Source organism: Ruditapes philippinarum, unplaced genomic scaffold (assembly GCF_026571515.1).
Source record: "Ruditapes philippinarum isolate M1 unplaced genomic scaffold, ASM2657151v2 ctg2520_1_1_1_1, whole genome shotgun sequence".
Classification (NCBI taxonomy): Eukaryota; Metazoa; Mollusca; class Bivalvia; order Venerida; family Veneridae; genus Ruditapes; species Ruditapes philippinarum.
Genome location: NW_026862710.1, coordinates 74,231 through 91,592, shown reverse-complemented (window position 1 = coordinate 91,592; position 17,362 = coordinate 74,231). Strand labels below are relative to the sequence as shown.

General features: G+C 31.5%; 1 protein-coding gene across 1 annotated transcript; it reads right to left on the bottom strand.

The window, feature by feature from the left end:
- Window positions 1–1,468: 1,468 nt before the first annotated feature.
- LOC132719977 (homeobox protein Nkx-6.2-like) lies at window positions 1,469–16,295 on the bottom strand. The gene is made up of 3 exons (XM_060703951.1): window positions 15,273–16,295; window positions 10,447–10,619; window positions 1,469–1,926 (listed from the first exon to the last, which is right to left on the bottom strand). Exons 1-3 carry the CDS (start codon window positions 15,730–15,732, stop codon window positions 1,741–1,743), a joined length of 819 nt encoding a protein of 272 aa, XP_060559934.1. The 5' UTR covers window positions 15,733–16,295; the 3' UTR covers window positions 1,469–1,740.
- Between the last annotated feature and the right edge of the window lie 1,067 nt (window positions 16,296–17,362).

Sequence of the window (17,362 nt, the reverse complement as noted above, 5' to 3'; positions counted from 1 at the left end):
GAAATGATGGACACACAGCAAAGGGTGGAATTACAGAGACTGCTGCTGCTAAGTGTGGTTTAATATTGTTCTCAGAATCCGATCAGTCTATGCATGTGCATTTCCAAATTTGTTAATTTGTTATGTTTGGCCAGGCCTAGTCTGCCCTGGCCTGGTCCTCTCTAGTCTGGTACTTTTTTGTTTTGTTCTCGTACTGTTTGTTTGTTTGTTCGTTCTTGTATTGTTTGTCTGTTTGTTTGTTTGTTTCGTTCGTTTGTTCTATTTTGTTCTGTTCTATTCTGCTCTGTTCTTGCTCTTGTATTTTGGCCTAGTCTGGTATTGTGTGTTTGTTTGTTTGTTCTGGTATTATTTGTTTGTGTTTTATGTTCGTTCTGTTTTATTCTTGCTCTTGTATTTTGATCTGGTATTGTTTGTTTGTTTGTTCGTGTGTGTTTGTGTTTGTTAGTTCTGTTCTGTTTTGTTCTCGCTGCTGTATTTTTGCTGGGTTAGATCATGTAAAAATGAGATGCAAACTCGTTATGGCACGTCACAAAACATCATCATTGAACATAAGACAAAGGTGTTTATTTGGTACTTAAATTTATTCAATAATAATTTTCAAGAAAAAATGAAAATTCGTTTAACAAAAAAATCAAACATATAAACCTTTTTTTCATAATTACATTTTTTTATAATACAAGTACATTTGCGATAAAACAAAAACGTCATGAAATAGTGTGTATACATATAATGTAAATTGCACGATATTGCGACATATGAAATTTAAAAATATGTAACTTTGCAGTAAGACGGTAATGATAAAAATTGTATCTTTTAAACATTGAATAAAATGTCCTGGTATTACAAAGTATATAAAAGTTAAACTTCGGCCCTTAAACAGCCCGTTGGAAATATATTTCCGTCTCTTAAATAACAAATGAGCTACACAGAAACGGTGAAGAAAAAAAATCACACAGTCCGTGAATACTATTTTAATTCTGTGGACAGAAAGCTAACAAAGTGTACACATGTCGCGAAATTAAACTAATTTGTTGTCATGTGATGCGAGTCAATGGATAGGGTGAAAGGTCAACTCTCGTGAAATCTCGCGACTCATTTGTGACAGGACTGTTACAGACTTTAGCTCATTGCGGATTTGAAGAGCTTTGTCGAAGTGACTTTTGACCAAAATAGCTTCAAAAACCGACTGATACGCGAATGATTAATGACAGGATACGAAAATAAAAACACTAAGGTCCAGTTTAGCAGATTTCATTCAGTCCGCGTATTAACTGTTTGCGGTCCAAATGCTTCTTTGTCCCCCTTATCTAAATACGACGCAACGAATGCGTGTTTTACAAAGCTTACTCTCGCGTGAGGTATTACTTAAAAACAATTTATCAAAATGATAAAACATCATGCATGTTTTAACAATATGTAACAGTTACTCTGTAAAAAAGAAAAGAAAAAAATATCCGACTGAAATTAGATTAAACTTATTTTTTGCCATTTCCAGATGCATCATAACGAATGGCGTCCTGAAAACAGCAAAACAGATATCGGTACTTGTATATATAAATTTTTAGATTCATGACTTTTTTCAGTAGAGTAACATCTCACTGTTTTATTTTTTATATCGCATTTCTTAAAGAGTTTTCAATAAGCGATGCTCAGTTTTCTAAAAGCTTAACCTTAAAAAAGCATGGCACATATTTGTTTCTCTAAAACTCCGCACAATATTATGGTCCGGAATTGTTGGATTCAGACAGATTTTAGTGAGCTAAAATCGATACTTTCGTCGGTAAGTGGGCTACAGTCGTCACCAATATCGTCGTCAAGGTCACTACATGCGGACATGTCGGCGTTTTCCTCGTGTTTCTTCTTTGCTGTCGCCATTTCAGCCGCATGTTTCTTACGCCATTTTGTCCGTCTGTTTTGAAACCATACCTGAAATATATATTATTTAAATTTTGAAATAAATGTTGTTTAAAGGTCCATCATGTCTCAGTAATGCATTTATTTAAAAAAAAATATGTCTCAAAAGTTTTTGTTGGTGCCCTGATAATCTTTCCAATTAGAAAACCATTGGAAAATTATCTAAAAAAATCTTTTGCCTCTGTTGGTTTTTGACAGTAAGAACAGTTATAGTGATTTAGTATTTTGAATGGAAGTCGAAATACTAATTTGTTTATATTGTTCTACCTTTGTAAAAAATGTTTCACTTTTAGTGCTACTTTCTTCAAATGATAAGCATCTAACATTCTCTAAAACCATTTTTAAACGCTACAGAACTCATGCTTGTCCTTTATAAAGAAGGTAAAAAATATATGTTTCAACCTATTAGCCTCAGAAATCAAAATCATTTTTATTTTTTTATCTAGATGGGTCAAACATATGTTTTACAATTTTAGAGTATGTTAGATTTAAACAGCTAAAGACAGTAGCAATGAAAGTGCAGTAATGTGGGGTAAAGGTAGCAAATATGCAAACACATTTCAGTAGTATGTTGACTTCATACAAAATCACTATAATTTGTGCCAAATGCCAAAGAGCAAAAAAGCAATAGATCTACATTGTATATGGTCACAAAATAGATATTTTATTGATAAATATCTTTTTTGAAACTGTAACAAGATACCAAACCAACAAACAAACAAAAATTTTAAGGCCCTTTAAGGTTTTGCCTAAATATTGTATTGCTACATTCATAACCAAACAAATATATTTGTGATAATTATTTATTCCATTGGGCGATGTAAAACCATTTCAGAGACTTTATCTATATTTTTCAAGTAAAAAATAAAGCAGATTTATGAAAAATAATAGGACAACAGAAATTATGAAATATTGTTTATAACGTTTAACTATCATTAATTATTACAGTAAAGAAAAAAACTTGTATTTCCCTATTTACTAAAGAAATCAATTTTTTCCAAAAGTAGTTCTTTATTATTATTGCCATATCTACAGTTATTATTATACTTGGACTTTTAAACTGGTTTGTAAAGCGACAATTTAAATGCTATGTTATATAGTATTTGGCGAATTAGAATTCTATAATGTGAATACTGCACTTTGAGAGAACCGCAAATTGCCATGTTGATCGCCAGATTAGCGGTTTCTAAATGGTATAGATTATGGAATAATTCCCTAATATATCACATGTTTGCATGCAATGTATAGACAACAAATATCCATAAATATCGGACTAAAATCAAACTTTTCAATATAAAACTTGTTACATCTTAAGTGGCAAATGGATTAAAATTCATCGTCTAATCAAATGTTAAACGAGTTAGGCCCTTGAACAAGGGAAAACACCGACATTACCTGTAGTTGAAACAGATTTTGAAAGCTTATTATAGATAACTTTCATTTAAAACAATTCATTTTTGTCAATACCGAATGCCCCTAGCCCTCTTCACTACAAATAAAGTTAGTGAAAGGCTGTACCTACTCGCCGTCAGATCAAGTGACTCAAGTATCTTGTGATAAGCAGTGCACATTCTTTTCTCGCTAGATTAACAATATTTGCAAAATTGTTACAATTGCAACATACTCGATTAAATGCGTATATATGGCTATGTTTGAATTGTTAGCTCTGTTTTCACGGTCAAGTTCGATAATGCGTATATATAGCTATGTTTTCAGCTACTAGCTTTACTTTGCGTCATATACTGTCTGCAAGACTCTAAAATGATAAAGTATCAAGTGGCATTAATCAAAAGTTACCGGTGCAGCCGACATCTATGTTTGTAATGCTGTGTAAAAGTTTTGGGAAGTTGCTTAATCAAATGTTTGTAATGAGGGTTGATAACTATGGAGACAAAATTATGGCGACAGGATTTCACATTTATAAGTTGTTACCTTTTTTGTATCAATAGAAACACAAGGGCGTCTGAGTGGTAGAGTCAATGGCCATTTAAAGAACCCCTTAACAGATCCTTGATACATACTCCGAAACATTGAAATGTGTTTAATTAAACCTATTTCAGCGTTGTTTCAACACAATTATTGTTATAAAAGTAAAGTTAATTGAAAGTTTTAGATTTTCATACATCTCATGTAAATGTAAAAAGCATTATGGACATAAAATATTGCCTTTTTAAAAATGTTCTTCACTTTGCAAATTTTTGTTTTTCTAATTTACTATTCTTGAAAGAGGAGATTTTTCGAGAGTTATGAAGGTAGAAAAAATATTTGATTTGAAGACTCGGTTTTACTTAGTCTATTTATGAGAGATTGTAGAATACGCAAAACCTCTCGCGCTTCCTAGCACCGCCTGAAGCGGTACTTAGTTCTAATACGCAAAATGTTTGTATGCCATTTTTATAATTTCTAGATCGTTACAATGAAATAAAACGTTGAAACTTTACGAATATACAAATACATATACACATCATTAATTTTGTATGTAGCTTTTTAGTTTTGAGTTTTGAATATTCACAAAAAGAGCTGGAAAATTCAAACATTTCATTCAACTAACAATTTGAAATATCCAAATCTACTGAAACTCATATTCGACTTTTTTGTACCAGCCCTCTGTTATAGCAAATTGAAGTATCACGGAGACAATTATTTAAGTGATGTTTAGGTAAAACATGTTACTAAACAAGGTCCACACGTTCATTTTCCTCTCATTTTGTCTGTTTTAACATATAAACCTCTTGAGACAGGTGAATTAAATTAAAATCAAAGTTAGATCTAACTGGCGACAGCAGTTGATTAAAACAGATAAACATAACATTAGGAACTTAATAACATGTTGGGGTAAACTTTGCTGATTCCCCTGACATGTTAAAAAAAAGATGTGAATAAAATGCCGCCTATATTTGTGCGTACCTGGACATAGCTTGGAAAGGCAAATATGCAAAGAATTATAAAGACGCATGAAACGCACAAAAAAGGAAATACCGGAAGCACTATTTATGATAAAACTGATCCCGAGCCAATGTCGTAAAAGAGAGTACATTGATTTACAGGTCCCTTTTTTAAAGTTATTTAAGTTTGACAAGAGAAATGTAGAGGTTACTAGTATTTGAACTTGATAAAAATTTTAAAAAATCTCGGTCTAGCTAGATTCGCCATTTATGACAAGGTCAAAAAGAATGATATCTTTAGTAAACGTACAAGCAACATTTATACACTTATTGTAATACAAAATTTACTACAAATTAGATTGAATTTGAAAGCCAGTAACTGTACCGAAACAATGATATTCTATATACTAAAAGAAACACTGCTGATTGCAATTGTGAAAAAAGTTTAAAAAAAATCAAATACAATGTATTACAGTTATTTTTTATTTGTAAAATAACAAAATTGTTTTGATATAAGGGTAAATTGCACAAGGGAAATAAAGGCATTCAGTTAGGAAGAAAAATGTTTCATACTAGTATATTGTTTTCTTTGACTATTACAGGTAGTGACGGATACTGAAATAGAACTACATTTTGTACATGTACTTCTTGTTTTATTTGCCTGGTCTTTCGGGATCATATAATTCTTCTAGTCTTGAGGATTGAATACCACATAAGCCGGTGCCATGGGACATGAAAGATGTTGCATGTTACATTATCTCTCTTTGACAGACTCTATAAATCCAAATCTGTGATTTTCAACAACATCTCTTGGTGTCTTTGATCATCCCTTTCAAACTGCATGTATCAATAAATGAATTAATACAGGCGGAAGTTGATAATATAAGAATCTTACACTGGCTGCCGGCAGAGCCTCGTTACCGCTGTAAACAGTTACCCTCGAGCTAGATATTCCGGTCTGTACCGGCAGCCGGTGTAAGATTCTTATATTCTAGCACCGGTGTAAACGGTAGATAACCCTGTCTGATATGCAAGAAATAGATAAGAAGACCAACCAGATGGTTTCACGACATTGATGAATTCAAATTTTCGACCAAGAGGAGAATGGAAAATTCAGGCACGCTTGGTCAAGGGAGAAAGGTTGATTCAACTAAAAGGGACATGAGAGGAAGGGTAAGTTTGACCAAGAGGAGAAGGGGAAGTTTCGACCAAGAGGAGAAGGGCAAATAATTGTAAGAGTTATGGACCTTATTAACTTGTCTATGAAGTAAAGGAGAGTACCGTGTGTATACAGACTTACAAATACAGAAACGTTTACAAAGACAATGAAAACTTATCCGCTACCTATCAGTGTGTACTATACATAAAATGTTATATTTGTATCGTCTTAATTATTGCTGTGTTTTTGTATGCAACAAGTGAAGCCTTAACCTTGTACTGGCTTATCCGGCGAATGTGCAAGATTCGACAATTAATCTCTTTCACTTGGTGATTAGAAAACATTAGTAATTTTTAGGCCCACATAAGGTGAAAAGAAATTCCATTGAATAAACAAGAGAGCAGTCTATTTCAAATGGAATGCGTATTTATAAATGACTTTGGTATTAAAAGCAACGATAACATAATTGTATTTGCGGTCATTTATGTGCAAAGAAAGTGAGCCTACCTAAGGTAAATTTGGAAAGTGATAAAAACGCATTCCACAATCATTTCATCATCGAGTTTTAAATGAATTTATATATCTTGCTACTGGGACTACATGTAATTTCTATATTCTATATCGCCAACTTTTTCTTCGTCCGCCAATATCGTTACACCTATTTTTAGGGTAGCACATATATTAGGGTAGGAATATCAAGTGAAATAATTAATATAACATTTAACCAACACGTCAGTGGTAACTTTTGACACAATTGACAATTTTCAATTGAGCATATACCGTATACAGATGATTTGTACCTTTTGTATTAATTTTACATGAAACGCAGCGAAAAAAGTTCTGAATAAGAGGTTTGTAGTAAGGTCCTTACAATATACATATTTGTTATACTAGTAACCAAATGTAAGCGTATTTAAAAGCTACTGAACACTTAAAGCCCTTTTTAAATGTTTTAATGTAAACGCTTTTCTACAATACATACAAAAGCAAACTATACACGGAAAAACATTGAGTTGAATTTTTCTTCAATGGTTCCGTCCATGAAGGCACACCGCATTTTGTTTATCAGATTCAGGCGGATGGCTTTAGACATATCACACCAGAGAAGCTGGTCAAATTGACGCATGCGTTTCTTGTAGTAGACAAGATACTGTCAATAACTATGATATCCTAGACGCAATCTAATACCTTGTCATTTATCACACACATTGATTGCACAAACAATCTCCGTGCAAAACCGATTACTTTTACGTACACTTTGGTGATCAAGATCAGTTCTTGATATGTTTGTCAATCGTCTGCTCGATCATGATTAGTTATTTATACGAATTGACCACCAATCCGATCATTTATGAGAGATTTTAAGTGCAACATACTTACATAAACAATTGACTTTTACAAGATAATCCGAAAGTAATGTTCAAACAACAAAGTTCAATGTTTTGAATTTCTAGCCCATCGGAGAAATTCAACTGAAGTCGATAACCGATTCAAAGATAGGTAATGAAAATTAAAGCAGCATCTGGTTACAAACATTATCATTATCATTATTTTCAACCATGTTCCTGTTTTTATCTCAAATAGTATAAAAACTGAAAGAACGGCCGAAACGGCAAAATTACAAATGTTGCACGCTTGAATTAAGTCTGTTCCTTGACGACAAGGGGTAAGTGTAAGCTTCCGTCCACTACCCTCCCCTAACAGACTTCAAAATTTAAACTTGGATTTACTTAAAATTATGCACAAAATGTTTAAAATTAACAGTAGTGTTAGACATAATTATACAAATACAATGCAAAATATATAACAATTACGAAAACAAACGCTCTTTTCTTAATATACATATCTTATAACCAAGACCTTTTTATGTTAATCTTGAATGTGAATGCAATGTATTTCAATAAAATAAATATCATCAAGAATAAAAAGCTACATAGACATAATGAGATAACGTGATCAAAGTTTGGAGTATCAATGGAAAGAACACTAGGTGATTGTACTTGTGGTCTTCCGAGATTGTATGCATGTAGTTTGCCTTTTTTAAAGACGTAATCAAATGGTTTCACACTATTGACCGAATCATTGTGATGATAGTTTGTATGTGAATGATACATGCAACCTTACAAGATTTTTTCATTTGAAGTAACATTTAATAAGACATAGAAACTTGATGACCAATCAAATATACAGTGTGGGTAGCTTAACATATGGTTATTCACTATCGATGTACTATTATTGATTAACATGAAAACATGGCAATATCGTGCCATCTAGTCTAGAACCAAACAATTCACCGTGCAATGCTCGTCTACATGGTTTTGAAAAATCTCTCAAACATGCATGTATCAAACAAGTTATTTATTTTGAAATCATAACACCGAAATGCCTGAAACAACGAAATTCTGGGATGATCTCTCAAAGACAGTGATCAGAAATATAATTGTTAGTTGGTGAAAACTGCAGACTCGGTTTTGCTTGAGTCTGTATGTGAAAGAGATTGGAAAACACAACATCACTCACGCCTCTTGAACCCGGCTTTATCAACATTCAATCTTCAACACAAAGACCTTTTTTTCAAAATATCTCAGTCAGGAAATGTCTGATATGTTTATATTTAAAGTAAAACTTCGTCTATACATACAAACTTATATTTTAATCCATGCCATTCTTTCTAAGCATCTCAAATGCACATCATTTTATGAGTAGGAGGACTTCGTGCTTAACAATGCAAGTGCACCATCTAATGTATGTATACGTTTTTTTCCTTTCAACACAGGCATCTTTAAGATATTTAAAGTCAACACTTTATTTGCCAACGAAGGAAATTGCAAGGAAAGAAAACAACAAAACAATTAAACAAGTCAAAATTGAGGGATTTTAATTACAGAATGTTAACGAGAGTGTAATTCGTTTTTTTGTTTTGTTCTGATTTTTTTCTAGTCATGCAAGTGTCAGTAGTGATGTATTTTTATTTTCTCCATTAATTCCAATTCTTTAGTGTAGAAGATTATGTACATCTTTATCCGGTGCTAGGCAGAGTTATAGATGAACTATCATTTAAATTGCATACAAGGTTTGCAACATTTTCTTTTAATCTTGTTGTTGTTTTTTTCTGTCGTTTACTTCAAGGTTTTGTTTTGTTTTTCTTGTTTATTAAGTCTGTTTATGATGGATAATACAAGGTGCAACATATCTCACCCCAAAGCACCGGCTTAAGCAGTATTCAATCTTTAATACTAAACTAAGAGTCGAAACGGCGATTTCGTCATCTATTTTCATTTTAATGAGGTGGTATTGTTGCACAAGACATGATTAGAAAGATTTTAAGGAATTTCTAACTGAAAAGCTTTTCATTGAGTAACTATAACGATATTCTAACAATGATTTATTATTTGCTGGCCAATGCTTCACGCAAAAGTCTTTTAGTGTTTGATATGATTTTATCCAATAGCAAAATAATCATAACACATTTACTTTAGTAAATCGGCTAAATTTAATCAGTCTAGTAATAGGAAAAAATTACCCCTCGGAAGCATTGTAAAAAAACAAAATCACATGAAAATTGCAGACTCGGTTTGATTGAGTCTGTAGATGAGGGATAATGGAAAAATGCAACCTCCCTCATGCCCCCTAGCACTTAATAGTGCTGGACTCAATGATCCAGGAGGAAATCGACAGACTTATAACCACTAAAATGCTGCGCGGTTCTTGGCCAATTTAATTTTGTAAAGGCTTACTTATAAACACTAATCTACACTTAAAGGATATTCTTTGAATTAGAGAAGAGAAACGTCAATTGTTATTCTTTACTCAATTATAAAATGTTCGAGAGCAATCCTAATGTTTCACCAAAATCAGGCCTTTTTAACCAAGGCCGCTGGAATTAGTGAAAATGTGTTACACTTTTTCTCAATTAGATCTCTTTCAAAATGATGTAAGATACTTATCAAAACTGATATTGTGTTATATTTTACATATATTTCTGATCAGGAAAGTCAAAAGATTAAGCGTATATATGGTCTGCTTCTTGATTTTCAAAAATAGTAATAATGTTAATGGCGGAAACATAACTAGAAAGGACTTTAATTTTTACAATTTGTAACAACATATTTTTTGTTGCCTTTTGAACGTCCCCTTTCATTTGAACTACTTTATACTAGAGAAAAGACCTGCCAAGTTCGTTATTTTGAAGGAATTTTAAGTATTTTTAATATATTATAACGGGTTTACAGAATATTTGCATAATACCTATAAGTGTCTGCTTCATAATTGTGTTTTAACATTTACAATCACATAATCTATTATATTGGAAATATACAACAACAGTTCGCATGTGATATTGAATATTTTAAAAGTCCAAAGACGGTTTTGAAGATTCCTGTTTGTAAGATGATAAAAACCCATACATACAAGAAATGTTACAATTCTGTTACATCGTTTATTCTTTTGGAAATTATTTTTAAGAACTTAAAACATTATTTTTTTTACCTTAACTTGACTTTCAGACATGCCCAGTGCGTACGCAAGTCTGGCTCTTTCCGGTCCCGCCAAATATTTCGTCTGCTCGAATGTTTTCTCGAGAGCAAAGATCTGTTGACCGGAAAATGTTGGTCGTGTATGTTTCTTTTTCCCATCTCTATCAATTATGACATTTGTCTGTGCTGCAAGAAAAATGTTTAACTATGCACACATGTATTTCAATATAGGATTTACCCAAATATGTCTCAAAATTAACAATGTGGTGGAAATAAAATTAACAACAGCAATACACAGTTCACGATTTAGAGACTTTTAAAACAAAATATCATGTTTGTATACTATCATTATGAAAATATTTTTTGAAAGTTTCTTTGCTGAATTCTCCATTAACAAGAGCCAGTATATGGCCGCATTGCCGAGTGGTTATTTTAAAGCGCCGGACTAGTTATCTACGTGGGTTCAAACACTTTCAGAGGCAAGCCTTTGTTTCCTTGAGCAAGAAATGTTAAACCTATTTCTTATTACTAAATGGTTCCAGGAACGGATTCAAGGGTATTTCAAAGAGCTTAAAGCTTCCAACACAATCGAACTAAAATAAATAAGTATAAACTAAGAGTCAGGTACATATAATATGTATATTCAACTTACAGTAGAATTAATTGTTTATGTTTTCATATCAAGTTAATATATTTATACATGTGGATGAATTTATTTTTAAAAGATGAAATCGTATAACCAATTGGAATATATATGCGTGAGAAATGTTTCCATCTTATACCGATGTATATCAACAGGTGAAAAAATGGAGAACATATTCCACAAGGAAAACAATCAAAGAAGTCCCATGCAAAACTTCCACAAATAGCATTATTGTTGCCCAATGTGGTCATTTTCACACAAAACTTTCATCTTATAATAATACGTTATTAGTTTTAATTGATTAGTCGATTTGGCAAAAACACCTAGTTGGACTGAGATATTTTTTATCTTATTTGACTGGCTAAAATACCAACAGCGGAAAAACAAAACAAATATCATTCATTCATAGATTAATAAAACATTCCATTAATCATTTTAGAACTTTAGTTGTCAATCGATTAAAATCCAGTTCAATCAAAAATATGAGCTTTACTTTGAAAGAAATCTATTGAAATGTATTATAAAATAAAGTCCAAGAATAATTGTGACAAGGAAATCTATTGAACTGTATTATAAAATAAAGTCGAACAATAATTTTGACAAAGAAATCAAAAAAGGGGATATTTTTGGGGGATATTTGCAGCTGTGGTGTTGCATTCCATAATAAAGATGGGGGTATTAACATGCAAATGCTGGAAGATGTTTTAATATTGACATTGATATGTTTCGAAGCACGTGTTACAAGCATAACATAGTCAATGTCTTGTTTCTGTATACATAATGTATTAAAACAGAAATAGTCGCCGTACCTTTGGCATACCTTTCTAACCTTCAGGCATTTATCAAATTATGAATTACCGTTAATGTTCATAAACTAATCTATGTATAAACCCTGGAATGATAAATACTCTGGGCTATTGATTCAGTCTGTATCAAATTAGATTTTTATTTACTATACATTAACCTAAGTGACTGGGACTCGGCCATTATTGTACAAAAATAAATATAATAATCGACGCGGCATTAATTAATATTTGATTTACGCTTTAATAAGGAAAATTGGTTTCAGCATAGATCAAATAAATTACAACAAGTCAAGACTAAACAACAACCTCCCAGTGGCGAAAATTCCTGGCAGAGCTGATCTGCATGATTACATTTTTTAACCTTTAACCCCATGAATTTGTAAAAATGGATTAGTCCTTCTCTGAATTTGGAACAGTCCATTCAAAATTGCAATTTCCTTTAGTAAGTTAATCATTGGCCATATAGATAAACTATCGTTGGCTTCTTTTCTCTATATGGCAAGTGGTATAATAATAGTAAATTAGTATGTTTGCATGGAAGTCAACATACTACTTTGTTTACATTTTGCTACCTTTACGACACATTACTGCATGTTCAGTGCTATTCTCCACAGTTGTTTTACAAATAAAATGATCTATATTCATTATTGAAACATAATTGAACACTTATTTGACTTTTCTTAAAAAGATAAAAAAAAATGAAAATATTGATTTCTGAGGCATAATGTGCCTTTAAGGGATTTTAATATATCAAAACACAAAATTTGAGCTACCAACAGTATAGAGTCTGGTCAAACTGCAGAATGGCATGGTGTTATACCGGTAGCAAAGGCTAAGCGCTTCCGGTTCCAATAGGATAGTTTTGCTTGCTGAGACATTGAAGTTATACAGAAAATACATTGAAAATACTCAAGACTTGACAATCTGCCTCCTGCGAACTTCACAAAATAAAATGTTTTTGTGTGGAAGAATTGAAATCAGTACTTGTATAAAAATCATTATACATATATTAGCTAATGATTGTAAAGGTTTTTTTTAGTATTTAGTGAAACAATCAGTTCACCCCTGAACAAATTTCGTTAAAAATGAAAATTTACTTGATTTTTGTACAATTCCTATTTAAACGGGTAGCTTTTGAATATATCACTTGTTAGAAAAATCTTAATATGGTTGTTAGGTTGGAGACATTACATTTTGATAATATATTGAGTATTGAAACTCTTCTCTCAGGAACAGAAGCGCTACTGCAAGATGCAGAGGAACTTTGGAGGACAGAAACAGTTATTGCTGCGACTGGAAAGACTTTGTAGAGAAGCAAACGACAAGAAGAAAAAGAAACTCTTTCCGTGAAATACGAAATTAGTACCCCAGTCTCACTAGATAAAAAATTATTTATTTTACAAAATGTATGTATAAAAAAATGTATATTAAACGACAATTTTGTTGATGTTAGAGAATATCGAAAGTAAACAGTAATAACGATGGAGTGTTTTAAATAGATCCCCGAAGACAAAAAAAAAATAATTAAGGCTCTAAATATAAAAAAAAAAATCCAAAAAATAAGGAAGTACAGAATTCTAAACTACATAAATTCTAATCTTGTATGTTTTAAGTTTGATAAAAACATATCTGATGAACTCTAAAATAATTTTCAACTTTGTTTGGGTTTGAAAATTTAACACCAATTATACTTTAAATAAAATCACAATTGAATAATTACCAACAGTTCAGTCTAACATTTTTTTTTTTTAAGAAATCGTTAATTTTACAAAATCTTTGAGTCATTTACATTATTTGACAAAAACAACGGTTCTTTTTTCGTTTAACACATTCAAATAAATACGAAATTAAAACAGTAGATAATAATAATTATTATACATATTAACAAATGCACGTGCCTCATTAGTTGTTATATTTACTATTTTCGTTTGTTGTAATATAGGTACTCATTTCAATCTTTATAAGTGTAGATCTAATTATTTCATGTTGGTAACTTAGTATACTAAAACGTGTTGTTACTGTACATTATGCTTTACTTTTACAGAAAAGAAATTTACATAAGTCTTTGACTTTCTTTTCAATCCCGTTTTATATCATGTTGTAATACATAATTGTGTATGTTTGAACTATATGGGAAAATACGGTTTAAACCAAATGTATATGTATACTAATAACATGTGTGTGATATACAGAAAACTACTAAGATAATATCTACATGTATGTCAATTAATATTGATTGATAAAGGCTAGATAATCTTATATTAATTATGCAAACTATTAGTTTTTGTTTATTTTGTCATATAATTTTTTATTATGTTATATAAATATAAAATATCTATGAGAACATCTATGCATGTTCTCTCATTAGATGGAAGTCTACAGAACAGGCCGCGTAGGTTCAAAGTCCGTCAGGTGCAAGCCGTTTCATTGAGAAATAAACTTTACATTCATTGCTTTGTACTGGTTGGTTCTAGGAACGGATTCGAGAGTGTTTCATTGAGCTTATAGCATCCAACACAATCGAACTAAAAGTCTTATAAACTAAACTAAGCACAATATGTACAAACCAATAATCTAAATTTTTGATATTGTCAATTCATCAATATATAAACAGAAGTCGATACAAACGTTTTCGAAAGTAGCAAGTGATGCCATTGGTTATTATAAACACTGTTTACAGACCCAGGTTACATTAAACAAGTGTAACAAAAATTGAAAATAAATTTCTGTCATTGTTTGTATGAAATAGATTGATATACATATAAAACTTATACAAATACATGTTCTCAATATAATGTTTCAATGTTAATTATCAAATCAAATACATGAAGGTTATCATGATTTCAAATTCATGTTTTCCCATTGCTTCTCTTTAATAAAGGTAAACATGGCCTCGTGTATTTTGTTTATTCGTTTATTGTATATTAATACTGTTTGCATATGACATATACTTCTGACTTTTTATTTATTAGTAAATACCTGTACATGCTAGTTAAGATGAAAATCTAGTGACCAAACGACAAAGCATCTTTCGATGTCATTATAATCGTACCCTTATACATGCATACTATGTTAAAATAAGTACAAACATCCACAACAACAAATAAACAAAGACAGCGTTAATAAAAAAAAATGGCGTTATTGCGGTTTCATAAATTTTCTTGGTCAGCTTAACATGTCAATTTGTTTGTCAAACCTTGAAACAGGGAACTAAAATATAAAAAATCAACCATACTTTCACTGATAAAATTGGGCAATGTTATCAATTATAGAGTAATAATGTTTTCTGTTATTTTACCAATATATATAATCAGTTCAATAAAAACAAACGCTTTTCTTGTTGTTTTTTTTCTGTTATTTTACCTTACTTTAAAACACGTGTATTCTCACCTGTTGGTCTCCAAGAATGGTTATTGAGAATACCAGGCCAGTAAATTGGTGGTCTTCCTGGCAGTTCTGCAAGTTTCGATAACCTGGCTTGGGGATGTAAATACATCCCTGCGTTTATAGAAGAGAGTCCTAAAGAATTCACCGGCCTACCTAGAATATCTGTTATTCTATGGGGTGTGGCCTGCGTCCAAGAAAGTCCTAATTGTTTAAGTGTTGATTGCGTATAATTGTACGGGTTAGAAAGACTGTCCGCGCTTGAACTTGTTATTGGGGCTTTCATTTCTGTGAGGTTCTGAAGTGCCGCCAATTGCGGGCTGCTGAGAACGAATGCCGATTGGCGCTGTTGCGAGTCCGTACCCAAACCAGACGTCATACCCATGTTAAAAAATGACGTCATTGATGGTGACGGTGTCTGATACCCGGGCGAATTGCCGTCGGAATTTCCACAATAGTCCAACATGTCTTTATCGATTTGTGTTGGTTTAAAATAAAGAAAAACCAGAAACCAGTCGAATAACTTCCTGGCCCAGTCCGGGTAATTTAGTGTAGATTTACTCCTAAATTCAGCAATTTACTTTTTTCCAAAAAGTACATATTTTGTTCATCTTATCATATAAACATGTATATTTACTTTTAACGGGCAGTAGAATGTTTAAATTCTAACCACTGTAAGTTCTGTAATTATTCCTTCAATTACATCCATATTATTCGCATCATCAATTTAACGTCTAATCGAATCACGTGCTGCCTTTAATGTCATGCACACCTGCGTGAAAATTACTTGTCAATGGAACAACGCGTTCCCATTTAAAGCTCCCCGTTCAACCAACGCATTCCCTTGCTTTCTATTTTCTTTCACTTGCTTTCTCCTAAAATGTATTTCAGCAAAAACACAATTATAGAAACTCCAGAGAAAAACAATTAAAATTTGTTTACAAATATACACGCTATGTCTCAAAACCTCGCTATGCTATCAACACGTTAATGGCAATGGAAAGTGAAAAAGCTTTAAACATTTTTGATACATTAAATAAATAGTAAGATCTGTGGGTGGGATTGAATCGCAGATAAAGACGTAAATATCACAATATTAAGTCAACAATTTTCCCATTGGAGAGAGGTTTAGTCTTCTGAAGGGGGCGGAGTTACGGAAAATCTATAAACCAATGAAATGGTAGTAATAGATCAGCAAAATTGTTGGAAACTGAGGAGATGCTTTTGTTTATGAAGTATATCTAAAATACTTAAAATAACGATGTAGTTTTTTCTTTATTGTATAATGTATATTATTTTTACATATTATATATATATAAGTAAAATCTGTATAATAATTTAAGTACTATAGTGTTTCTTATTCATTGGAGGTAAACATGATTTTGTTATTATTTAAAATTCTTAAATTAACATTAAATTCATTAGCGTTCCACAAGTAGAAATATTATAATACTTGTATATGAGTAAATCATTAAATCAGGGTAAGTGCAACACTCAATTCGGATAAAGTAGTACTTAAATGATATTTTAGATCCATGTACATTCTATATAATGATTAACAAAATTAAATATTTTAGAATAAGAAATGATATAAAATTTAAATTTGAAGCCCATTTGATTATCGTGCATGTTGTTCTATGTCAATAAACAACTGCAATTTTTTTTATAATGAGATGACATGATATTAACCCTAAACCTAAATCTGAATTTTATTGATATGGTCAGATTTGAATTTGGAACAGTGCAGTCAAGGTTTAATGGATTTTAACATCAAAATACAAACTTTGAGATTAGAACAGTATAGAAACTGATTATAAAGAAATTTTTATAGCTCAAACTCAGATCTCAGGCATTTGATTGGTCCAAAATTGCCACAGAATGTACACTGACCAATGAAAGTCATGACATTTGAGACAGAACTCAGAGAAAAGTTTTATAACCTTCCAGTTAGGTTAAGGGTTAAAATAAATTTTTGTGTTAAAGCAACATAAAAATAATGCTGTTATATGATAATGGTGCTTATGATTTAAAGGCAAATTGTGCCCCAAAAATCCATTATTTTTTAATTTTTAAAATTGTCAAATGTGTTTTATCAT